Source organism: Vipera berus (assembly GCF_964194415.1).
Source record: "Vipera berus genome assembly, chromosome: 17".
In the NCBI taxonomy this organism is placed as follows: domain Eukaryota; kingdom Metazoa; phylum Chordata; class Lepidosauria; order Squamata; family Viperidae; genus Vipera; species Vipera berus.
Window position 1 is genome coordinate 223282 of NC_138220.1, and position 26201 is coordinate 249482.

At 47.2% G+C, this 26201-nt stretch overlaps 3 protein-coding genes and 1 long non-coding RNA gene across 8 annotated transcripts in view; 2 read left to right on the forward strand and 2 right to left on the reverse strand.

Annotated features, from left to right (window-relative positions):
• Positions 1-25338, reverse strand: LOC308675677 (basic phospholipase A2 homolog). The gene is made up of 5 exons (XM_081341165.1): positions 25273-25338; positions 1539-1590; positions 919-1063; positions 493-599; positions 1-374 (listed from the first exon to the last, which is right to left on the reverse strand). The coding sequence occupies exons 1-5, from the start codon at positions 25324-25326 to the stop codon at positions 208-210; spliced, it is 525 nt and encodes a 174-aa protein (XP_081197291.1). The 5' UTR covers positions 25327-25338; the 3' UTR covers positions 1-207.
• Positions 4516-26201, reverse strand: part of OTUD3 (OTU deubiquitinase 3) — a 55750-nt gene continuing 34064 nt past the window's right edge. Inside the window, exons 8-13 of one of the 4 annotated variants that reach the window (XR_014028186.1) lie at positions 11475-11616; positions 6399-10449; positions 6180-6235; positions 5806-5938; positions 5026-5126; positions 4516-4766 (exon numbers count right to left, since the gene is read on the reverse strand). The gene's annotated coding sequence lies outside the window, so the exon portion shown is untranslated. Of the gene's footprint in view, positions 4767-5025; positions 5127-5805; positions 5939-6179; positions 6306-6398; positions 10450-11474; positions 11617-26201 lie in introns of all 4 variants that reach the window. The other 3 variants (XR_014028188.1, XR_014028185.1, XR_014028187.1) reach the window with 3 other exon arrangements.
• LOC308675679 (basic phospholipase A2 homolog ammodytin L) lies at positions 15003-17772 on the forward strand. Of its 2 annotated transcripts, none has more exons than XM_081341170.1 (5): positions 15003-15214; positions 15378-15433; positions 15677-15809; positions 16538-16638; positions 17522-17772. In XM_081341170.1, the coding sequence occupies exons 2-5, from the start codon at positions 15394-15396 to the stop codon at positions 17662-17664; spliced, it is 417 nt and encodes a 138-aa protein (XP_081197296.1). In that variant the 5' UTR covers positions 15003-15214; positions 15378-15393; the 3' UTR covers positions 17665-17772. The 2 variants fall into 2 exon arrangements, with proteins under 2 accessions (XP_081197296.1, XP_081197297.1); XM_081341171.1 differs by having other exon boundaries at positions 15017-15214; positions 15308-15433.
• LOC308675685 lies at positions 19535-25262 on the forward strand. The gene is made up of 3 exons (XR_014028199.1): positions 19535-21267; positions 22826-22967; positions 23543-25262. It is a non-coding gene; the product is annotated as an uncharacterized lncRNA (long non-coding RNA).

The window sequence follows — 26201 nt, forward strand, 5'->3', positions numbered from 1 at the left end:
AAAAAAGTTTATTATACACGCTCATAACACACAGAGAGAGAGAGAGAGAGAGAGAGGCTTCCAGTCCTTGACTGAGGTTTGGGAGAACCCAAGCACAGGTCTCTATTTACACACACACCCCAGGCTCCTGGAGGGGTGCGGCCACGCTGGCCAGGCTGAATGCCGTCCATCTGGCAGCTGCAGGTTGCTCAGAGCCCCCCCCCCCCGTCAAAACCCGGGCCCAGGAAAACACTTGGGAGTTGACTCTTTGCACAAAACAGTGGGATAATGTCGCAATTTGCGGTTGTAGGTTGGCGCTTCCCTTTTGAAGCACAAACTGGCATGCTTGTCACATTCACATGCCAAGGTGGCACACACTGATCTGTTGTTGTACTCTGCGGGCCGGAGAAGAGAGAATCAGCACAAGGGGCTCAGAGCCTTCCCTTCTTTTCCCCCCTGCAAAATTGTTTTAGATTTGTTGGTGTGAATGCCACAAAACCTGGGAGAACTCACTGCAGAGGACGCTGTTGTTGATAATCAGGTATCTGTAGTGGTCAATGAACGGGTGACAACCTTGGTGGTGCAAATTTTCATAGCAGCAGTCGAGGTCATAGCAACACCTGGACCAGGGGGGCAAAAGCCAGATTTTGGGGAGGGAGGGAGAGAGAGAGAGAGAAATAAAAAAGACACAATGACACAAAAAGTTTTCTTCCTGCACAGAAACTCTTTTAAAGTCTTTTTCCTTCCTAGTGTTTTAAACCTGAAATGTGTTTAATTGTTATTAAAACCCTTTCAAGGTCTGGAGCCGCAACTCACGCGGAGAGGGTTTGGGTGCTGCAGAAGGGGCGTCCTGCAACCTCTGGAAGCCGGGTCCAAAAGGGGCAGGGGGGCTGTTGGTGGCAGTGGGGAGGGGAAGCCGTGCTTGGCGGCCGCACTCACGTGTCTGTGGGGTCCCTGGGCTTCCCTCGCCCGCCCTTCCCACAGTAGCAGCCGTAGCCATTGAAATGGATGAGCACGTTCTTCTGCGTGATCCGTTGGATCATCAGCTTGAAGTTGAGGAAGCTGCTGGCGGTGAGGGCAAACACTGCAAAGAGAGGGGAAAGAGGCTAGTACTCAAGAGGACTCCAGAAAGGTCACGCAAGCCAGCGTGGGTGGATTTCAACTCCCAGAAGTCCCCAGCCAGCCAGTCTAAGCCTAACCCATGTTTTAATACATAAATGCTTCTGCTTTTGTTTTCAAAAGGCAGGCAGGCAGGCAGGCAGGCAGGCAGGCAGAGAAGCAGTTTGCTATCCTTGGTGCTCCGAATGCAGGCAGAATTCCCAAACTAAGTAAGACCGAAAACTCAAACAGGAGGAGGAGGAGGAAGTGAACACTGGAGAGTAAAGGAAAAGGCCTGGGAGAGTCAGGGGAAAGAAAGCAGAAGGTCCTCAAGGGGTTTTTCCAAAAGGCAACTGGACTTTCTTCCTTTTGAAAAAGCACCCTTGGGACAGCCAAGCCTGAGAAAAAGCACGGACGTTTAGGGAGGATGATCCGAAACCCCAGAAGCTACCGGTACTTACTGCTCGCCCCCAACACCGCGGCTACGCGAGACAGCCTCATCTCTGTAAGTGCCTGGAGAGGAGGAGAAGGGGAAGCAGATGGCTGCCTTTATCGATTTTACAAATAACTCATAACAGAGTAACACAGTTGGAAGGGACCTCGGAGGCCTTCCAGTCCAACCCCCTGCTCAAAAGGGAGACCCTACACCATTCCGGACAAAGGGCTGTCCAGTCTCTTCTTGAAAACCTCCAGTGATGGAGCACTCACAACTTCCGGAGGCAAGCAGTTCCACTGGTCAATTGGTCTCATTGTCAGGAAATTTATCCTTATTTCTAGGTTGCTTCTCTCCTTGATTAATTACCCTTGATCATCTTTATCCTCTCGGCATTCCTGGTTAATCTTTGTTACTCTTTTTTTTGTGTAGGGATCTGCTTAAATACTATTTTCACCTTTTGTTTTTTTCTCTTTTATTTCACTTCTTACTGGCAACCGAGCTGCATTTCCCAAATCAGGGGAGAAAAAGAACACGAGAAAAATCTCTCTCAAAGACACCCATCATTTTGGAAACCGAAAGGGCTAGATTAAACATTTAAACCTTTGAGTTTAAACCCTTGCAGTCTGCAAAATCCAGCAGGCACTGGAAGGAGGAAGCTGCGGATGGACGGAGAGTACAAAGGGACTTTCTCAAAGCGGGTTTCTCCTTTTCTTACCCCCCCCCCACTCCTCTTCACCTTGGGAAAAGAGCCTGGAGGGGGGAACCCAGACCAAGAGAGGCAGGAAGCAGAAGTCAGACAAGGGGAACCTGGAATGTTATCCCTGCAATGGCTCAGCTGGGCTATAAACCTTCTCCAGGTATGACGGGGAACCGTCCTCTCTTGGCTGGTCACCTCCCAGCTCTTTTCTCTGCTCCGGAGGGTTCCATGGGGACCCCCCGGCAAGGCTGGAAGCCACAGATTGGGTTGTCCAAAAGCAAAGCTGTGTGACTCTCCTCCACTGGAGGAAACAGCTGCAGTTTTGTTCTGGAAGACAAGGTGATTGTGATGCAAGGAACTTTGGAACGCTTGTGGGGGGAAGGCAGGGCATGACAAGACCTGGACCCAGGAACAAATTCCAACTTAAGGCCTCCTTTTACCCAAACATCTGGCACACCCAGATTAGGAAAATGCTGTGCGGTTTGGTGGACCCAACAGAGAACTGCCTGGCCTTAAACGACCCTACTCAAGAGGTGCAAAGCCCCCTCCTCAATCACATGCACGAGACCCCAACTCCATCTGGGCCTCAGCCAGCCTGTTGAACAGCCACCAAACTATGGATCCCCCCGTGGGCCAAAGAGTGGGTATGTCCTGGTGACAGAGAGCATTGTACTTAATTAGAGTTTCACTTTCATATCCCGATGGGTTTTAAGCTTACCAAAGTTCTTTATGACACACTCATGGGGGCTGAGGGCACATTCCTTCTTTTTATTACTTCTAACAGGTCTTCCTGGGACTGAGCCCATGTGTTCAAGTCACTCACACCACTTGCACAGCCTGTTGGGCCACCAGAGATCCACTGACCTTCGGCTAAGACCAGTATCATGCCTAGGCCTGGTCAACAGCGGGAAATATATATAAGGAGCAAACACAATCCTCAGAGCAACCACAAGTTCAACACAACCCGTTGGAACACAAGAGTACAAGGTTAGCCCCCCCTTGCTTTCTAAACACCCCCAGACTTTGCGGGGGGGTCTAGGTGTGGCTAAGGCAAACCCTTCCGCATAGCTCTGGTCAACGGTGGGAAATGATTCAAGGAAACAAGCACACATTTACACGTACACACAGTCCCGTAGACAATCCTGTGCAACAAAGCAATGTGTATCTTTGTATCTTGCGTTATCTTCAGCCCTCCTGAGTATGCAGGAAGCAAGTAAAAGGCAACCAAGAAGAAAAAACCTGGTTCCTGTTAAAAACCACAGTGAAGAGTCAAGAAGGGGGGGAGCACCTCCAGGAAATCCCGGAGCGCTCTTGGCGCCTCCCCCTTTCCTGAGCCTCCCTGGGACCAAGCACCTCTCCTGGAAGCCTGGCTCGCCCAAAATGCTGGGCAGCTTCTGAGGTTTTGCTTGATAAAAAAATACAGGAAACCAGAAGTTGCCTTTAAGATTTACGTTTTTATTCAGCTGAACAAAGACGGGCTCCTCTGAAAGAGAAAAGCCCCGAATGACAAGAAATCCTTGTATTTATTCCTTCTGATGACATAAGCAATCCACCCGGCAAAGCTGGCACAGACAAGATAAAGATTTCGCCCAGTAAGTCTGGCACAGTGTAGATAAGAAGGGAGAAAGCAGAAGTACCTAAAAATGTTCCCTTTTGGGGGGTTTCCCTAAAGACGTCGTACGTTCCCGGGTGGGTTAGGAAATGGGGTGTTTTCCTTGCTGTCTTTTTCTGACCCTGCATCCATGACTCTGCAAGTACCCAAAGTCAGCAGGTCCATCTGCACCTATCCAGAATTGATACTTCCTTTGCTGTCTCCTAATTCCGGGTCAACAGAGGAGGAAAATTTTCAATGGGGAGTAAGAGTTCTTCTGACGTAGGGATACACACTCCTGCCATTAGCCACTCCTACTCTCCGGGCGGTGGCGTGAAAAGGGATCGGGCCCTCCCCTCCTCTGGTAAAGTCTTCCTCCCTCCCCTCACTGCAAAAATGCTTTGTGGAAGAGAAGATTTGTCGTGCAAAGGGGTTCCATGAGGACTAGAACCTCTAATGGCTTTTTTTACAGCCTCTCTGTGTCTCTGTTCCGGTCCCCAGGTTTTCAACTTGACTCTGTATCCTAGCTCAGTGGAAAGAATCCTCTCTAATTCCTTTATTCAGGACCTTGAGGACAATAATGTTAATTTGCTGAAGCTCCCAAATTGAAAACAGGGAAGCAGGAAATCTTGATGGGGCAGCCGGAGAGGCAGGTTTCCTATCTTGTGTTTGCGTTATACACAAAGATGTGTAATAAGGGAGACTGCAAGCCGATTGAGTGCATAGCTGGCACCTGTTTATTGCTCAGTATTGCATTCAGAATAATAGAGTAACACAACTACAATTGTGTAATTGGAGGGTTTTTTCCCATCCTGGAGAGACTTAGCATTGCTCTGACTCCTCCTTGCAATCAAATAATGAGTAGAGCATATATTTTTTGTCGTACGTATTCATATTCTCTCCAAAGCAGATTGCCGCAACCCTGTCGCACTCACAAACAGCCCTCAGGCATGGGTCGTCGCCTCCTGCAGGCAGAGCAAACCCTGGTTAATCCTGTCCACCCTCTCGGATGGCTCAGCCTAGGGATGCAAATCCTGGCCTGTCCACCAGAGGGTAGGCGAAATACAGGGAATCCTGATTGTGGCCCCCTGGTGGACAGGAGCTTTGCACCCCAGAGCAGCTTACACGAACCCACTGCAGGCTGCCCAAAGATGATGAAAGGATCAACCCCAGCTTGGTTCTGGCTCGGAAAGCATTTGAACCCAGGTCTCTGCATCCACTCACCACAGACGATATCCCCATTCTGAAAGCTGTAGGAGTAGGTGCCCATTTTGGGGTCGCAGCCTTTCACTCTCCCGTAACAGCAGTCGTGCACGAAGCAGCAGCTGGAGGGAGGGAGGGAGGGGGCAGGAGAGAGTTAGCCGAAAGAGGGTCCCTGTCCAGCAGTGGGGGTGAGGTGCTGGCACCCCAAGATTGGAAAACGATTGGGGTCCCCATCGGTCGTGCAGAGAGGCTCCCAGGTCCCAAGAACTCATGTGAAATCATTTGCAATGGGGATATTTTGCAGAAGCAAAATGTTCTGTTTGTCCATTTGTGTGTGTGTGTTTGTGTGTCTCCCTTCTCCAAGTTGGTTCCTTTCCAATATCTGGAGATGTGACAAATCCTGGATGGCGACTGAGGACGATGGGAGCTATTCTGGCGGCAGAGGAAGGGACTCTCCCACGCACAGATGATCCTTACCTTACAGCCACAGTTGAGCCCATTGCTGAGCAAGACAGTCGTTAAGTGAGTTTTGCCCCCTTTTCATGACCTTTCTACCCACTGCGTTTCTTAACTTAGCAGTTCTGAAGGGAATCCAGCTTCTTCCCCCTTGATTTTGCTTATCCAGAGTTTGCAAAGGGGCATCACGGGAGCCCGGGACACTGTGACCGTCATAAACATGAGCCAGTTGCCGAGTGTCTGAATTTATTTTAGCCTCCTCCACCCCCACCGAAGGGAAGAAGTCTTTCTCATGGCCCTCTGGGAGGGCTTCCACTTTCTGCTCGTTGGGCGTTACGGGCTTACCGGTCAGTGGCGTCCAGTGGCTTGCCTTTGCCCCCCCAGCCGCAGTAGCATCCGTAATAGATGTAGGACATTATACCAAATATCCCCGTCTTTTTGTTGATCATGTCCCCGAATTGGGAAAGGTTCCCTTCAGCTTTGAAAAAGAGAGAAAGTTTCAGTCTCCCTCAACTTCTCTGTAGGGTTAATGGAAGATGCTGGCAGTCCTCGCTTAACGACCACAGCAAAACAAGATTTGACATAATGCCTCGCTTAACGGTGAATTTTCCTGTCCTGATGTCGGTAAGTAAAGTCAAAGACAACCTGTAACCCCTCCGTTTTACCTTCTGCAAAGAGAGCAGAATTAGCTGCCCACTTTACTGTTTTTCTTTACTCACCGCCTATCAGGCACACGGCCACTATCCAGAGAGTCCTCATCCTCCTGAATCCAGACCTGGAAATGAGCAGACCCCGTTAATGGCCTCCGCTGGTGAAAAGTCTGGAAAGTGGCCCTAGAATGGTCACTAAACAAACGGCTGTAAGTCAAGAGTAACCTGCAGGCAAGCAACCGAAGGAGAAGCCGGGCAGGGGGAAATGGCCGAGATGGGGCTACTTACAGCTGGCAGCCTTGTCTCAGAGTTGAAGGGGGTCCAGAAGCACCTCCAGGCTCCCTCTGCTCCTCTGGCCCCCGAAGATGCGGCTGGCACCTTTTATGTGGCAGGGGAGGGACTTCCCCACTCCTCCCGGCAGGTGAGCCTCGCTGTCACCTGGCGGGCCACCTTCAGAAAGCTCTCTGGGTGGCTCCCCTTCCCGTCTCCAAGCCCTCCCTTCTACCACTGATGATCTTACCCCGTGGTGTCATGAAACACCTGCCAGGCAAGCCCCAGGCTCAGAGGGCACCCAGCACCCACCAGCCTCACTCTGGCGTCAGTGTGCCCCCAGGTACAGACAGTTTGGCCCATCGGATGCAAATATGCCCTCCCAGCGACCCACCCGGCCCCCTCAAGATCCTCAGGTGCTGGAGGAGCCCTCTGGGGTTGCTATCTCGGCCCTAAACGTCGGGGCAATACGTTACCTCCCCTTTTTGTGCGAAAAATTGTGTGTCTCAGATGTGTGGGACCAGAGTCTCCCCACACAAGGACAAGAGAGTTTTTTATTTCTCCATTTCTGGTTTGACACCAGTTGGCACTGCTGCCTGCAATCGAAGAGACCCATCAGTGTAGGAGAGGGGACCCCAAGGGGAAAGACTTGAGGAGGGGGGAGAGGGGGTGCAGGAGAAGGCAGGGAGTGCCCTTGAGGGAAGCCTAGCATTGCAAGGGAGCTTAGAGGTCTTCTAGTCTGACCCCCTTTCCAACTGATGAGCCTGCAATGTCTTCAAATTGACTAATTAAGAACTCATCCCATCTGACCCCCTCCCCGTGTATCTGGCTCCCTCCTTTGCCATCTTGCATTAAAATGATTTTATTTTGTATGCTTTTCTTATATTGGATAGTTTTAATGCTTTTTATGCCGCAAGGCGCCCAGAGTCATTTGATACAAGATGGACGGCAAATAGGTTTCATAAGAAATAAATAAACAAAACTGTACAAATATGGTTGCAAAACCCTCTACGGTAAGATGGGTGGCAGATAAACTTCATAATAAAGAAATAAAAATTGGATCCCAGCCAGGTGCTGAATTCACCCATCAGGCTGCCTGCGGAGTCACCTTGTGGCTGCATTTTCCCCCTCAGATTTATTCTTGCTGAATTTGGAGGGGTGTTTAGAGGGCCGTGTGAACGCTGCCTGCCGATCTTCCCCGTGTATAAATTCCCAGGAAACCTAGAAGGGCCGGGAATTCTAGTCTGGTGGGCAGCTTTGGCTGGGATCTTTCAAAATCCTCCTTTACAGTTGTTCTAGAAAGCAGATTCCCAGGATCGGGGCTGATGGGGTTGCTGATCCAGAGAGCAGATCTCTCTGTCTTGCTCCCTGTGTTTGTGCGTGTTTGTATGTGTGTGCGTTCGTGCGTGTCCCAAGATAGCTCCTGCAAGCTTCCTACACCCAACTCAACCCCCCACACTGGATCTCTCCCCAGCGGTAACTGTAGCGGGAGCAGGTGATTCGGGTACTTCAGTGACCATGCGGTAAAGTTGCACCAAGCCTCCATGGATCATGGTCAACTCTGGAAAACAATGATGGTTGAAATCCCGGGAAGTGAGAAGCATCCCAAACTAGATTTTTGGGTTTGTCTCACGTGAACCAGGACTTTGTGGCCTTTAAACCAGGGCTCTCCAAACCTGGCCACATTAAGACTTGTGGACTTCAATTCCCAGAATTACATGCTGGCTGGCTGAGGAATTCTGGGAGTGGGAACCCACAAGGCTTAAACTGGCCAGGTTTGGAGAAACCTGCTTTAAACCACGATGAAAGTTAATTTATTAGTGATGTCCTGCGATTGATACATTGTCATTTTCACTGCAGCATGCCAACTGAATGCATGAAGGAATATTACAGAAAGTCTTTGATTTATGACCTCAATTGGACCAACCACAATTTGGTCACTAAATGTGCCCAATTTCATTTCCTACTGTCACTGCTGTGCGTGCCGGCATCTCGGGTTAACCAGTCCATTCCACCTTTAATGATGGGGGGTGAGGTGTTACCGCCTGTTGATAGGGCCCGCAACTTGGGCGTCCTCCTGGATTCGCGGCTCAGTTTTGAACATCATATAAGAGCCATGACCAGGGGGGCTTTGCCCAGGTTTGCCTGGTGCGCCAGTTGCAGCCCTATCTGGACCGAGATGCCCTACGCACAGTAACTCATGCGCTCGTGACCTCCCGGTTGGACTAATGCAACGCTCTCTACATGGGGCTGCCCTTGAGGACCACTCGGAGGCTTCACCTGGTGCAGAATGCAGCCGCGCGAGTTGTGATGGGGGTTTCCCAATACTCCCATGTAACACCTCTGCTCTGTGAACTGCTTTGGCTTCCGGTTGCCCTCCGGGTGAGATTCAAGGTGCTGGTGATGACCTATAAAGCCCTAAATGGCTTGGGTCCGGGATATCTGAGGGAACACCTGCCGCCGGCATCAAGCTCCCTTCGTCCTGTGCGCTCCCACAGGGAGGGCCTTCTCAGGGTACCGCCGGCAAAAGATTGCCGGTGGATAACACCCAGGGGGAGGGCCTTCTCAGTGGGGGCGCCTGCCCTTTGGAACCAGCTGCCCGTAGAACTCAGGACTGCTCCTGACCTTCGTTCATTCCGCCGGGACCTGAAGACCTGGCTCTTTGAGCTTTCCGGCCAGGACTGAGAATTTTAATTTTAATTTTATTTTAATTGGGTTTTAATTGGAGTTTAACAGGGGTTTCATTTTATTCAAGAACTAAATTAAATTAATTTTAATTCTTCTTAACTTTTGTAATTGTATTCTTGTATTGTTATTTTAAATTCCTTGTGAACCGCCCTGAGTCCTATGGGAGAAGGGCGGGATATAAGTCCAATAAACATAAACATAAACTGAACAAAGCCAGCCTCCCTCATTGGCTTGCCGCTGTCCCTGGTCCTGAATGTTAACATTCCTCTCAGAGCCCACTGCCAAAGCTGGATTCGCAAATTAGGCTTAGTCTGTGACGTAATCCAGCCCCAAACCCTGGATTGTGCTCTGAAGCATTACACGAATCCTGCTAATTGTGGCTTGTTCATTGTTAAAATAAGAGGCCGCCTTCCCTGAGGGGCAGCGGTCCAGTTCTTCCTCCCGGAGGGAGAGCCCACCACTTTTGGCCCTTCCCGGAAGCCAGCAGGATCAGCAGCAGGAGGGAGGGAGCCATCGTCAGCAGTCTTGGTCACACTTGCAGGTTTGCCTCCAGCATTCCCTTTCCCCACCTGGAGAGGAGAGGGGTCCGTGGGGGGAGGGTGTCTTTCCTCGCCTGGTTTTGATCTGTGGCCCTCCAAAACTGGGAGCCCCTCCCTCCCAAGTGGGACCTTCCCAAATTTGAAGGGGCGGTTCTTAAACAGCATCCCTTGATCGAAAAGAAATCAGCGGGAAAAATGGTCCTCGCTTAATGACCGGTTGCTTAGGGACAGTTAGAGGTTACAATGGAAACGCCCCCTCCCCCCAAAAAATAAAATAAATGGGATTCAAACTCCTTTTACCCCCTCGGTGAAATAGGTGACAAATGAAGAAATAAATTTTGGCTGCTCAGAAACCAATCTGCATTTATGGTTGTTTGCAAGTCTCCTGCAGACCCCTGGCCACAATTGATGACTTTTTGTTTTCGGCTCAAAATTGTTTATTTTCATGCAAAAAGAATGCCCCATTGTGGACGGCTTTGTTTGGATAATGACCCTTGCAAAAAATTTCATAAACTCTTGTCAGTTGTAAGTCAAGGACCACCCCTAATGCTATATGGGAACGCGGGCACCGTGCTGTGTGATGCAAAGGGCCGGGCCATCTGATCTTCCCGGCCCCCTCCGGTCACGTGGACCTCAAACCCCAGCATCCCCAGCCAGCCTGGCTTTTGCAGGGGATTCTGGGAGCTTCTCACTGTTACCCAAGTTTGCGCCGACGTGGTTTGTGTTCCCACGTACCGCAAGTGACGGTGTCTTTCCTGACGGAGTAGAAATATTTCTCCATTTTGGGTTTGCAGTGGCGCCGCGACAGGGCCTGATAGCAGCAGTCATGAACTCGGCAGCACCTGGAAGCAAGGAACAGAGCCACAATTGTGCGGACAAGGTAACAACGTCACTGTATCCGTCTCGGCATCCGGGGCCGTTGGGCACCTGCCTGGGACAATATTTTGAAAGCAAACTCTTAAAACGTGAGCGGAGCTGGGTGGCTTTGTGGTTTTCACAGGGAGTAACTTGTTTAAGGTCACTTCGGGACCCGGGGCCGCCCCGCCCGTCTCTGGTTCTTGAATTTTAGGGGGAAGCATCCTTTAATAAAACCTCCTGAACGGCAGACACCCCAAATGCTCCCACCTGTGTACTTCCCAAGTGGTATTGATGTATTTACTTCCACTTGTGTACCTTTGTTTACTTACTCGTTCTCTTTCTTAGGTTTAGGAGCCTTTTCTGTGGCCTTCATTTTTAATTACATTAAACCGCCCAGCGCAGTCCCACAGCAAGAGAGGCGACAAATAAGTTTAACAAATAAATAAAATTCCCATTTCGTGACTGCTTCTCCCTGCCACCCCATCTGCCCCCGGCACCTTCTGGGATACAGGCAGTCCTCGCCTTATGACCACAGTAAACACTAAAATTGCTGCTGCTAAGTGAGACAGATATTAAGTGCCTTTTGCCCCATTTTGCGATCTTTCTTGCCACAGTGGCTAAGTGGACCACTGCAGTCCTTACGTCAGCCACAGGGTGGTTAAGTGAAGGTCTGAAAAGGGGATTGTGTGACTCTGGGATGCTGCGACCGTCGTACATATGAGTCAATTGCCAAAAGGGGATGCTACGCTGGTTCTGAAGGTGAAAAATGATCCTAAGTCTCTTTTTGCAATCCACTCTAACTTTGAACGGTCACTGAGTGAACAGTTGTAAACTGAGGACTACCTGCCACCCGGCTGGTGCCCGCCTGATGCGAAAGAAAGCAGAGGTGGGCGGAGGTTCCCTCTGAGAAATGAGGGGGGCTCTGGAGACGCTCCTTAGATCCACAGGTGCCCCTTTAGCTGAGGAGAAGCTGGGGCCCTTCCCAGGCCACCCGAGGGCCCCCCCTTACCAATCGGTGGTGTCCACCGGCTGCCGGGAGCCGCCCAGCCCGCAGTAGCAGCCGTAGCCATTGTAAATCAGGGCGTGTCTTCCGGTCAAGTGTTCGATGATGTGGCCAAACTGGATCAAGTTGGCACTGGCAAAGACCAGAACTGGAAGGCTGACCGAGAGGGTAGCCATCGCCTGAGTGGCCCTTGCGGGCAATTCCAGCCCGGGTCACCCCTGCCCCGTCCCCCAGGGGGTGCTCTCCCCCTCAGTGCTGGATGGCATCTTCCCTTGGCCGTCTCCGTCTTTCTGGACACTTGTGGGGGGCTAGTCATTAAGGCATTTATGGTGCCCCTATAACAAACTCTAGCACATACTCCTTTATGTTCTTCCTAAAAGAAAATATCACTGAGGACTGTGGGATCACTGCAGTTGATAAGTTAATAACCTGGTTGTGAGGTGAATCTGGCTTGCCTATTGTCTTCCCTCGTGAGAAGGTCGCAAAAGGGTTACACATGACCCTGGAGCACTGTGACCATCATAACTATGAGTCAGTTGCCAAGTGTCTGAATTTTGATCAGGTGATGCTGCAACGGTCGTGTGAAAAACGGTTTTAAGTCTCTCTCTTCACGGTAACTTCAAACATTCACTAAGTGAAATGCAAGCCGAGGCCTGGCTGCTATTTGGTCTCCAAAAAAGGAGTCCACCGTCCGGTCCATCTCCCAGCAAGCCAGAAATGGGATCATGAAGCCTAAACTGGGGTGTCCTGTGTCCACACCCAAGCAAGCTATTTTGAGCAGCCAATGAAAAGCAAACACAATACACTTTCTCTCTCTCTCTCTCTCTCTCTCTCTCTCTCTCTCTCTCTCTCTCTCTCTCTCTCTCTCTCTCTCTCTCTCCCTCGGCCTGTGTGATGCCAGCGGTGCCAGCAATTGCTTGTGTGTGTGTGTTTATTTTGCACGCCCTCTATTAAGCGTGGAAACATCCTGGAATAAAAACACAAGGAAAAAATGCTGGAAGAAGTTTTAAAACCTGCAATATAAACAAAGGAGCTGCTCTGCAGGTTCTGAAGTTTGGCTTGATAAAAAACATACAGGAAACCAGAAGTTTCCTTTAAGCTTTACGTGTTTATTCAGCTGAACAAAGAGGGCCAAAGGAAGCTGCCAAACAATCCCCAGGGCCAGATTTTTATTTCAAATGATACCTATTCTTAAAAAAGATACAAATTTGGAGGAATGGCAACGGGGTATCAATAAATTTGTATGGGCAGGGAAAAGGCCACGAGTTAAACTTAAGATTATGCAGGATACGCGTGAAAGAGGTGGTCTTAAAATGCCCAACTTTAAATTATATTATGAAGCTGCTGCGTTGTCAGCGATAAGTGATTGGATTAATTTGACACAAGGGAGATTATTAAATCTTGAGGGCCACGACTTGTTATTTGGCTGGCATGCATATTTATTGTATGATAAGAAGGTAGATAATGTGTTTAAAGTGCATATTTTAAGACAGGCATTGCTGAGAGTTTGGAAAAAGTATAGACATAAGTTAGACTACAAGATACCGTTGTGGGCAATTCCGAAACATGCAATAGAAAACATAAATGTTGGCTTCAAACATGATGTGACTACGTACAAGGAGTTCTTAAGTTTGGAGAGGAACGTATGGTGTTTGAAGCCGTATAATCTTTTGCGAGATGAGAAGATTGTTCAAACTTGGTTTCAATATGGTCAATTATGGGCCAGGTGGAAAGAAGACCAGAAAATTGGTTTTTCAATGATTGATGAAAATTTGGTAAAGCAAATTAGAAATCAGGGTCCGGCACATATCAAACGGATATATCTTGCATTGATAGAAATTGACTCAGAAACAGAACTTGTTAAGGATTGTATGATAAAGTGGGCTCAGAATATTCAAGAAGTTATCACAATGGACACTTGGGAAAAGATCTGGGTGAGGAACGTAAAATTTACACAAGCTCAAAACTTAAGAGAAAACTTTTACAAAATGTTTTATAGGTGGCATTTAGATCCTAAAAAGCTTGCAAGTATGTATCCGAACTATCAACCTAAATGTTGGAGATGTGGTGGCAAAGATGCAACGTATTTTCATATATGGTGGACCTATAAAAAGGTTAAGGCTTTTTAGATTAAAATCTGGTGGAATATGCAGAAGATATTTAAGCAAAGGATAAAGTTTTGTCCGCAATTGTTCTTATTGGGCATAATCACAGATACTACTGTTGTGGACACTAAGTTGATGTTGAACTTAATTACAGCAGCAAGACTCTAAGTAGGTCAATATTGGAAGAAGGAGGAACTCCCGACTATAGAAGAATGGACTCTAAAAGTTTCTGACCTGGCGGAAATGGCAAAGATTTCGGCTTATTTGAAAGATCATTCGCAACAACGTTATATTATGGAGTGGAAAAAGTGGATTGATTATATCCAGAACAAATATGGGACTAAAAAGTTTCACTTAGCATTTGAATAAGTTTTTTTTTATGTGATATTAGTATTGCTTGTAGTTATTTCATATGAGCTAGAGTGCGATAGACTTAATAGTTTATTGTTGTTAGCATATGGTTGTTTATGATTGCTTCTTGCTTTTATACCTTGTACTTAGCTCTGGGAAGTCGGGGAGGGGGGAGGGGGGAAGGGAAGGGAAGATTAGGGAGGGTTAGGAAGGGGTGGGCGGAGGGAGGGGGGGAGGGATTGTTAAAGATAAAATGTATTGTAAAACTTTTCAATAAAAAAAAAATCCCCAGGGCCAGAGACTCCTGCTGGGTAATGTCAGAGATAAAGTGGGGCCATCGTCAGAGCCAAAGCCTTGGTATGGGAAGGAAAAAAGTTAAATCCGGCTGGCCAGTAAATACTACAGTAATACTTTGCACACAGTAATGATCCCCATCCTGTTCCAGTTGGGGAAGAGGTTGCTGGATTGAACCTGCACTTGATACAAACTTGTACCTGGGGGCACACTGACACCAGAGTGAGGCTGGTGGGTGCTGGGTGCCCTCTGAGCCTGGGGCTTGCCTGGCAGGTGTTTCATGACACTACGGGGTAAGATAATCAGTGGTAGAAGGGAGGGGGGCTGCAGAGAGGAGGAGGAGGAGGAGGAGGAGTATGGGGTTTTTGCTGCTCAGTTCTGGCTGTAATTCGAGGACTACATTAAATTGCAGGATTTATTTCTAATGGATTAATCCACCACTGGGGAATTGAAAAGAGGGGGTCCCTCAAGACAGACCCCCTTTCAAGGTTTCCAAAACTGTTCGTCAGTGCTATGAAACGCAGCAGTTGGGAAGAAGCGGAAATTCACTTGGCTGTTTTAAGGCCTTAAGGTCCCAGGAACGAATTCCAACTTATGGCTTCATTTTACCCAAACATCTGGCACACCCAGATTAGGAAAATGCTCTGCGGTTGGGTGGACCCAACAGAGAACTGCCTGTTCTTAAGGGATCCTACTCAAGAGCTGCATGCCCCCTCCTCAATCTCACCCACGAGACCCCAACTCCATCTGCCACCCGAGGCTGCCCCAAGGGACGGAGGTTCAGGTTCCTCGTTTGGAGACGGGAAGGGGAGCCACCCGGAGAGCTTTCTGAAGGTGGCCCGCCAGGTGACAGCGAGGCTCACCTGCCGGGAGGAGTGGGGAAGTCCCTCCCCTGCCACATAAAAGGTGCCAGCCGCGTCTTCGGGGGCCAGAGGAGCAGAGGGAGCCTGGAGGTGCTTCTGGACCCCCTTCAACTCTGAGACAAGGCTGCCAGCTGTAAGTAGCCCCATCTTGGCCATTTCCCCCTGCCCGGCTTCTCCTTCGGATGCTTGCCTGCAGGTTATCCTTGACTTACAGCCGTTTGTTTAGTGACCCTTCTAGGGCCACTTTCCAGACTTTTCACCAGCGGAGGCCATTAACGGGGTCTGCTCATTTCCAGGTCTGGATTCAGGAGGATGAGGATTCTCTGGATAGTGGCCGTGTGCCTGATAGGCGGTGAGTGAAGAAAAACAGTAAAATGGGCAACTAGTTCTGCTCTCTTTGCAGAAGGTAAAACGGAGGCGTTACAGGTTGTCTTTGACTTTACTTACCGACATCAGGACAGGAAAATTCACCGTTAAGCGAGGCATGATGTCACCACATCACGTTTTGCTGTGGTCGTTAAGCGAGGACTTCCGGCATCTGACATTAACCCTACCGAGAAGCCGAGGGAGGCTGAAACTTTCTCTCTTTTTCCAGTCGAGGGGAGCGTGATCGAATTTGGGAAGATGATCCAGGAGGAGACGGAGAAAAACCCTATTACCTCCTACTCCTTGTACGGATGCCACTGCGGCTTGGGGAGCAAAGGCAAGCCAAAGGACGCCACCGACCGGTAAGCCCGTAACGCCCAATGAGCAGAAGGTGGAAGCCCTCCCGCAAGGCCGTGAGGAAGACTTCTTCCCTTCGGGGGGGGGGAGTAGGCTGAAATAAATTCAGACACTCGGCAACTGGCTCATGTTTATGACGGTTACAGTGTCCCGGGCTCCCGTGATGCCCCTTTGCAAACTCTGGATAAGCAAAATCAAGGGGGAAGAAGCCAGATTCCCTTCAGAACTGCTAAGTTAAGAAACGCAGTGGGTAGAAAGGTCATAAAAAGGGGGCAAAACTCACTTAACGACTGTCTTGCTCAGCAATGGGCTCAACTGTGGCTGTAAGGCAAGGACCATCTGTGCGTGGAAGAGTCCCTTCCTCTGCCGCCAGAATAGCTCCCATCGTCCTCAGTCGCCATCCAGAATTTGTCACATCTCCGGATGTTGGAAAGGAACCATCTTGGAGAAGGCGCACGCACACAAACACACATACACACACACACACCCCAAACACAGAAACAGACCATTTTGCCTCTGCAAAATATCCCCATTGCGTCTGATTTCACACGGGTTCTTGGGACCAGGGAGCCTCTCTGCAGGACCGGTGGGGACCCCAATCGTTTTCCAATCTTGGGGTGCCAGCAACTCACCCCCACTGCTGGACGGGGAACCCTCTTTTGGCTAACTGCCCCGCCCCTTCCCTCCCTCCCTCCCTCCCTCCCTCCCTCCCTCCCTCCCTCCCTCCCTCCAGCTGCTGCTTCGTGCATAGCTGCTGTTACGCGAAACTGTCCGACTGCAGTCCCAAAACGAACAGATACGAATACCACCGGGAGAACGGGGCTATCGTCTGTGGTGAGTGGATGCACAGTCGTTGTTAGTTGCGAAGTCGTGTCCGACCCATCGCGACACCATGGACGACGTTCCTCCAGGCCTTCCTGTCCTCTACCATCTTCTGGAGTCCATTTAGGCTCACGCCTCCTGCTTCAGTGACTCCATCCAGCCACCTCATTCTCTGTCGTCCCCTTCTTCTCTTGCCCTCAGTCTTTCCCAGCATGAGGCTCTTCTCCAGTGAGTCCTTCCTTCTCATTAGGTGGCCAAAGTATTTGAGTTTCAACTTCAGGATCTGGCCTTCTAAAGAGCAGTCAGGGTTGATCTCCTCTAGGACTGACCGGTTTGATCGCCTTGCAGTCCAAGGGACTCGCAGGAGTCTTCTCCAGCACCATAGTTCAAAGCCTTCAATTCTTTGGCGCTCAGCCTTTCTTATGGTCCAACTTTCGCAGCCATACATTGCAACTGGGAAGACCATAGCCTTGAATATACGCACTTTTGTTGGCAAGGTGATGTCTCTGCTTTTTAGTGAGCTGTCTAGATTTGCAATGGCTTTCCTCCCCAGGAGCAAGCGTCTTTTAATTTCTTGGCTGCAGTCCCCGTCTGCGGTGATCTTGGAGCCCAGGAAAATAAAATCTGTCACTACCTCCGTTTCTTCTCCAAGATGCACAGACCTGGGTTCAAACGCTCCCCGAGCCAGATCGAAGCTGGGGTTGATCTTTTCATCATCTTTGGGCAGCCTGCAGTGTAAGCTGCTCTGGGGTGCAAAACTCCTGTCCACCAGGGGGCCGCAATCAAGATTCCCTGCATCTTGCCTGCCCTCTGGTGGACAGGCCAGGATATGCAGCCCTAGGTTGAGCTGTCTGAGAGGGTGGGCAGGATTAACCAGGGTTTGCTCTGCCTGCAGGAAGCAGCACCTCGTGCAAGAAACAGATTTGTGAGTGTGACAGGGCCGCGGCAATCTGCTTCCGAGAGAATCTGAAGACATACAACAAGAAATATAAGGTGTACCTGAGGTTTAAATGCAAGGGGGTTTCAGAGAAATGCTAAGTCTCTGCAGGCCGGGAAAAAACCCTCCAATTACACAATCGTAGTTGTGTTACTCTATTATTCTGAATGCAATACTGAGTAATAAACAGGTGCCAGCTTTGCACTCAATCAGCTTGCAGTCTCTCTCTTATTACGCATCTTTGTGTATAATGCAAACACAAGATAGGAAACCTGCCTCTCCGGCTGCCCCATCAAGATTTCCTGCTTCCCTGTTGTCAATTTGGGAGCTTCAGAAAATTAACATTATTGTCCTCAAGGTTCTGAATAAAGGAATTAGAGAGGATTCCTTCCACTGAGCTAGGATACAGAGTCAAGTTGAAAACCTGGGGACCGAAACAGAGACACAGAGAGGCTGTAAAAAAGCCATTAGAGGTTCTAGTCCTCATGGAACCACTTTCAACGACAAATCTTCTCTTCCACAAAGCATTTTTACAGTGGGGGGAGGGAGGAAGACTGTACCAGAGGAGGGGAGGGCCCGATCCCTTTTCACGCCACCGCCCGGAGAGTAGGAGTGGCTGATGGCAGGAGTGTGTATCCCTACGTCAGAAGAACTCTTACTCCCCATTGAAAATTTTCCTGCCAGAGGCTCTGTTGACCCGGAATTAGGAGACAGCAAAGGAAGTATCAATTCTGGATAGGTGCAGATGGACCTGCTGACTTTGGGCACTTCCAGAGTCATGGATGCAGGGTCAGAAAAAGACAGCAAGGAAAACACCCCATTTCCTAACCCACCCGGGAACGTACGACGTCTTTAGGGAAAGCCCCCAAAAGGGAACATTTTTAGCTACTTCTGCTTCCTCCCTTCTTATCTACACTGCGCCAGACTTACTGGGCGAAATCTTTATCTTGTCTGTGCCAGCTTTGCCGGGTGGATTGCTTAGGTCATCAGAAGGAATAAATACAAGGATTTCTTGTCATTCGGGGCTTTTCTCTTTCAGAGGAGCCCGTCTTTGTTCAGCTGAATAAAAACGTAAATCTTAAAGGAAACTTCTGGTTTCCTGTATTTTTTTTTATCAAGCCAAACATTAGAACCTGCAGAGCAGCTCCTTTGTTTATATTGCAGGTTTTAAAACTTCTTCCAGCATTTTTTCCTTGTGTTTTTATTCCAGGCTGATTGAACCTGCACTTGATACAAACTTGTGGGTTGTCGAGGGGAACAATCAGATACTGCTTCAGACAGGAGGCTGTAAGCCAATGGCCCCACCTTGGATGCTAATTTTCCACTGTGGTAGGAGCCCCACAAGTTAATTGTTCAGCAGCCTCCAAAAGCAGAACGGCAGCTGCTGCAGCCCAAAGGCATGACGGCCATCTTTGAGCAATAAGATCAAGCTGTTTGGAGAAACAGGCCACTGGGTGAGACCGACTACCAAGCGTCTGAGTAAGGACTCCAGCAGCCACCCCAGCCACATATAAGGCGAACCGTTTCCTTGGTAGCCTGATACAAGGCTTAGCCATTCGAGCAAAGATGGTGGCTTGTAACTCAGCAAGCAAATCACAAACTGAAAGGGGCATAGGGCAGACTGGAAGATAAAGAAATTGATTAGTAAGGCGAATACCACCCATGAAGAGCCTTGGTGGAGCAGTGGGCTAATGCCTCCTTAAGTAACACCAGCTGCCTGCAATTAGTGCAGGTTCGAGTCCCACCAGGCTCAAGGTTGACTCAGCCTTCCATCCTTCCGAGGTAGGTAACATGAGGACCCATATTGTTGGGGGCAATAAGCTGACTTTGTAAAAATGTCGCTTGCGGGGGGGGGGGGGCGAAAGCCCTAATAAGCAGGCATATACATAGAATGAAGGCTGCTATTGCTAAGCACATTGGTTTGTGCTTCTTAGATTGTAAGCCGCCCTGAGTCTTCGGAGAAGGGCGGGATATAAATGGAATTAAAATAAATAAATAAATAAATAAGGCATGCTGGCCATCTTTGAGCAATAAGATCAAGCTGTTCGGAGAAACAGGCCACTGGGTGAGACCGACTACCAAGGGTCTGAGTAAGGACTCCAGCAGCCACCCCAGCCACATATAAGGCGAACCGTTTCCTTGGTAGCCTGATACAAGGCTTAGCCATTCGAGCAAAGATGGTGGCTTGTAACTCAGCAAGCAAATCACAAACTGAAAGGGGCATAGGGCAGTCTGGAAGGTAAAGAAATTGATGAGTAAGGCGAATACCACCCATAAAGCATTCCAAAGGGTTGAGTGTTGCAGCTGACATAGAATGGCCATTCGCCCCAAAGACCTGGAACGTTTCTGAGGAAGGGTTTCCAAGCAGCTCATTTAATGCTGAATGTGATAGTCAAAAATCTTGGTTAAGGATAGATGTGATTTGGATGACTGCTGACGTGAGAATGAACATACAGGACATTGAAATAGAAATAGGCACAAGGGCAGATGATAATTCTTTGAAAATGACCTGGAAAGGAATACAAAAAAGGCCAAGGTGGACTTTAAATCAATCCATATTAAAAGAAAAAGAATTTATAGAGTTAGTGAAAAAAGAAATGGAATTTTTCTTCAAAGAAAATAAAAAAGAAGATACAACATTATAAAACGTATGGGATACAGCTAAAGCGTACTTTAGAGGCATAGCTATAACATATATGGCAAGGAAAAATAAACAGAAAACAGCAATATGTGTTATTAAAAGAAGAATTTGGAAAGTTAGAGTTAGAACTGCAAAAAAAATCCACAAAAAAGACTTTGAAAAGAGAAATGGACATAATAAAACATAAATTAAATCTGTTGGACTCAGAAAAAGTGGCAGAACAGATAAACAGAGCGAAACAGAATTTTTTCGAAAATGCTAACAAGCCGGGAAGATGGTTAGCTTATAAACTTAAAAAACAGAAAGAAAAGAAAACGATACATAACCTACTAGATGGGAAAGGTCACTTACAATAAAAAATGAAGAAATAAAAAAGATAGTCAAAGAATACTGTAAGGAATTGTATGACAAGGAGGAAACTTCAAGAGAGAAAACTGTAAAACATCTGGAAGAAAATAATCTCCCAAAGATTTTAGAGACATTTAAAATTATGTTAGATGAAAGGGTTACAATGATGGAAATATCAGAGGCCATAAAAAGACAAAAAATGGAAAAAAAACAGGTCTAGATGGGCTGACGGCGAAGCTATATAAGAACCTACAAGAGATACTACTGTCTACATGGGGCTGCCCTTGAGGACCACTCGGAGGCTTCAACTGGTGCAGAATGCAGCCGCGCGAGTTGTAATGGGAGTCTCCCGATACTCCCATGTAACATCTCTCCTCCGCAAGCTGCATTGGCTTCCAGTTGCCCACTGCGTGAGATTCAAGGTGCTGGTGATGACCTATAAAGCCCTAAATGGCATGGGTCTGGATTACTTACGGGAGCACCTGCTGCCGGCATCAACCTCCCTTCATCCTGTGCGCTCCCACAGAGAGGGCCTCCTCAGGGTACCGTCGGTCAGGGATTGCCGGCTGGTGGCCCCCAGGGGGAGAGCATTTTCTGTGGGCGCGCCCGCCCTCTGGAATCAACTGCCTGTTGAGCTCCGGATGGCTCCCGACCTTCGCTCTTTCCGCCGTGACCTGAAGACTTGGTTGTTTGATCAGGCCGGCCTGGACTAAGGGTTTGAGTTTATTTTAACTATTTATTGTTAGGGACAATTAATTTAATTTAATTTCCTTTTAACTTTTGTATGCTGCACTTTATTGCCCTGTACACTGCCCTGAGTCCTTTAGGAGAAGGGCGGTATAGAAATTTAATAAATAAATAAATAAATAAATAAATAAATAAATAAATAAATAAATACTAAGTGAACCGCTCAAAAACGTTTGCAATGGACTTTTATTACAAGCTAGACTTCCAACTACATGGATGGAAGCAAACATTACTTTAATACCAAAAGAAGATTCTGATTTGACTCAGCTTAAGAACTGTAGACCGATTTCATTACTCAATGTGGATTATAAAATTTTTACTTCAATAATGGTGGAGAGATTGAAAAAATACTTAGTCGAATTTATACATCCAGATCAAAACGGCTTTTTACCAGAGGCAAAACAATCTAAGAGTGATAATAGATGTGTTAGAATATTATGAGCTACATCCAGGGAAACAAATGGCACTAACATTCTTAGATGCCCAAAAGGCATTTGATAATCTTTCGTGGCAATTTATGATTCACCAATTACAAATAATGGACTTTGGACAGAATTTTATAAATGTGGTAAAAACAATGTATAATAAACAAACAGCCAAAGTGATTGTGAATGGAGAACGTACTGAGAGCGTTGAAATAAGAAAAAGCACAAGGCAAGGAGGCCCACTATCCCCTCTGTTATTCATTTTCACTTTGGAAGTTTTAAATAGAAATATTAGACAAGATACAGAAATTAAAGGGTTGGGGACAAAGGGTGAAACATATCAACTACAAGCATTTGCTGATGATTTAGTATTTATTTTGGAAGAAACCCTGGAGATGATTCCCAAATTGTGGGGAAAGATAGAACAGTATGGAGAAATACCGGGATTAAAAATAAACAAAGAAAAAACTAAGATAATAGTAAAGAATTTCACGGATAAGCAAAAAAAAAAACCAAACCAATTGTCAGAATCAATACTGTAGAGGTACAGATAGTGAAAACGGTTAATATTTGGGTATACATTTATAAGCCAAATGCTCAACAATAAAAGAAGACAATTACATAAGGCTATTGAAAGAAACAAAATTAGATTTGGAAAAGTGGAAGGACTTACAACTGTCATTACTAGGAAGAGTTGCTACAGTTAAAATGAATATATTCCCTAAGATCTTATTTTTATTTCAAACAATTCCGATAAAACTTGAGAAAAAAATCTTCAAAGAGTTAAATTCATTAATTTTGAAGTTTGTTTGGTAAGGAAAGATGAAAACGTTGCAAGAAGCTAAGGAAAATGGAGGTTTTGGACTACCCGAGTGGGCTTTGTATTATCAAGCATCTGTATTAACAGGGGTGAAAGAATGGATCACTCTTAGGAATAAAAGGTTGTTCTATTTGGAGGGACATGACTTACAATTGGGATGGCACGCTTTTTTGTGGTACGGAAAAAAAAATTCGTACGTATTTCCAAAATCACTATATTAGAAATGCTTTGATAACAGTATGGGGAAAAAATCAGAACTAAAATGTATGTAAAAATTCCAGGGTGGCTATCAACGACGGAAGCTTTTTCACATCCAAATTTGGCAGATTTTGAAAACAATTGGACATATAGAGATATTTTAAATACTGATGGGACATTAAAATCGAAACAAGAACTGGAAAATCAGGGCATCAACCTGTCATGGTGGGTACAGTTACAAATTCAAAATAGATATGAAAAAGATGTGAAACTGTATGGGTTTTATAAAGAACAAACTGTATTTGATAAGATATTGTTAACCTCTGATGAGAAACTTAATTAAGAAAATGCATAACTTTGTGTTAATTTTGGAGATGGAAAGCGAACAAACTAAAGAAACAATGACAAGGTGGGTGAAAAACTTTGGTTATACTGTAATATAGAACTTGAAAAATGGCAAAAACCATAGGAGAGAAATTATAAACTGACAATGTCAACTGCGTATAAAGAAAATTTATATAAAATATTTTATAGATGGCACCTGCCACCAGCAAGATTAGCAAAAATGTTTAAAAATGTATCAGATAGATGTTGGAAATGTAAACATAATCCAGGCACGTATTATCATATCTGGTGGACATGTGGTAAAGCAAAGGCTTATTGGAAAAAAATACACGCTTGGTTAGAAAAAATGTGGGGAGAGCATGTAGTATTTTTAATCCTGAATTTTTTTTATTAGGTATAATACCAGAAAAGATTAATCAGCAAAGTTTATATTTTGGTTCTACATGTTACAACAGCAGCAAGAATAACTTTCGCGCAATACTGGAAAAATGAGGGAATAGCACCACAGGAAGAAGTAATTAAAAGAATATTGGAATGCGCTGAGATGGACAGACTAACTGTGAGATTGGAAGACAAAGAAGAAGCAGAATACTACCAAAGCTGGGAGTCATTCTAGAAATGGCTAGAGGAAAGAACCAAAGAGTAGGATTTGACTATGTATTAGCGTTTTTTGAACCCAGACTGCACGCTGGTTGAAAAATTAACATATGTATGTAAGGAAAAAAGAAGTAATAAAAAAAAGCTTAAGAAAAAAGATGGTGGCTTGTAACTTAGCAAGCAAAGCACAAACTGAAAGGGGCATAGGGCAGACTGGAAGGTAAAGAAATTGATGAGTAAGGCGAAGACCACCCATGAAGCCTTCCAAAGGGTTGAGTGTTGCAGCTGACACAGAATGGCCACTCGCCCCAAAGACCTGGAAGGTTTCCGAGGGGCTCATTTAATGCTGAACGCGATGCCCTTGTCTCAGTCAAAAAGGCTGTTGTTTTCCTCTGGTTCTGGAATTTGACCAGGGGTGAAGAGGAAGAATCATCCCTAAGGGCAGGGAGCCAAAGGCCCCCAGCCCCTCACCTAACCCCACTTACTTCTGGAGCATGGTTCTGGAGCAGCAGCCGATAGGAAGGCTACGAAGGGAGCGTAAAAGACAATCGCTGCTCCAGGGGACAAATGTCACGACTATACAAGAAGAAAATGCTGGAGGAAGTTTTAAAAACCGCAATACAAAGAAAGGAGCTGCTGCGCAGGTTCTGAGGTTTTCTTGGTAAAACAAATACACGTATCCAGAAGTTGCCTTTAAGCTTTACGTGTTTATTCAGCTGAACAAAGACGGGCTCCTCTAAAGAGAGAAGCCGCGAATGACAAGAAATCCTTGTATTTCTTCTTTCTGATTACATCAGTGGGGCCATCGTCAGAGCCAAAGCCTTGGTATGGGAAAGAGAATAGGCGGAACAGTTCCCTTCAGGAGGGCCTCGACCACCTCACATGCCTCGTTACTTCCACAGGGAAAGCCTCATTCTCTCCAGAGAAAGCACCCACAAACACTTGCAAGTAGCTAAAACTCCGCATCCATGGCAACTCAGTGAAATCAACCTCCCCCAAACTGGCAGGATCCTGGCCAGCCCCAAGCCTCCCCAAGGGGAACTTAAATCATTTCCACAGGATCATTTCATCGAGAAATCACACATTGCTCGATCGTTGTGAGGGCCCCATTATAGATCCTAGGAGAAATGTAGTCCTTTATAAGAAACTCAGCCATGAATGCTGGCATGCAATTTTTGAAAGAGGGCCCATAATTCAAATTTTGGGAGAAGTCGTTTCCCGTCCTTCTCCAGCCTACGTCCACGATAAATATCACCCAGGCTGTAAGCTCTGTGCCCACCCTGTCAAATATATGTTGCAGGCAACACAGGCAAATGTGAAGGCACAAGTGCACCCACATACCAAGGGGACATGGGACCCGAAGTGGCAGACTTTGCAGCAGACCCGTGACCGTTCAAAGTAACATTGGATAAAATTCAAGAACCAGAGACGGCCCCGGGTCCCGAAGTGACCTTAAACAAGTTATTCCCTGTGAAAACCACAAAGCCACCCAGCTCCGCTCACGTTTTAAGAGTTTGCTTTCAAAATATTGTCCCAGGCAGGTGCCCAACGGCCCCGGATGCCGAGACGGATACAGTGACGTTGTTACCTTGTCCGCACAATTGTGGCTCTGTTCCTTGCTTCCAGGTGCTGCCGAGTTCATGACTGCTGCTATCAGGCCCTGTCGCGGTGCCACTGCAAACCCAAAATGGAGAAATATTTCTATTCCGTCAGGAAAGACACCGTCACTTGCGGTACGTGGGAACACAAAGCACGTCGGCGCAAACTTGGGTAACAGTGAGAAGCTCCCAGAATCCCCTGCAAAAGCCAGGCTGGCTGGGGATGCTGGGGTTTGAGGTCCACATGACCGGAGGGGGCCGGGAAGATCAGATGGCCCGGCCCTTTGCATCACACAGCACGGTGCCCGTGTTCCCATATAGCATTAGGGGTGGTCCTTGACTTACAACTGACAAGAGTTTATGAAATTTTTTGCAAGGGTCATTATCCAAACAAAGCCGTCCACAATGGGGCATTCTTTTTGCCTGAATATAAACAATTTTGAGCAGAAAACAAAAAGTCATCAATTGTGGCCAGGGGTCTGCAGGAGACTTGCAAACAACCATAAATGCAGATTGGTTTCTGAGCAGCCAAAATTTATTTCTTCATTTGTCACCTATTTCACCGAGGGGGTAAAAGGAGTTTGAATCCCATTTATTTTATTTTTTGGGGGGAGGGGGCGTTTCCATTGTAACCTCTAACTGTCCCTAAGCAACCGGTCATTAAGCGAGGACCATTTTTCACGCTGATTTCTTTTCGATCAAGGGATGCTGTTTAAGAACCGCCCCTTCAAATTTGGGAAGGTCCCACTTGGGAGGGAGGGGCTCCCAGTTTTGGAGGGCCACAGATCAAAACCAGGCAAGGAAAGACACCCCCCACGGACCCCTCTCCTCTCCAGGTGGGAAAAGGGAATGCCGGAGGCAAACCTGCGAGTGTGACAAAGACTGCTGACGATGGCTCCCTCCCTCCTGCTGCTGATCC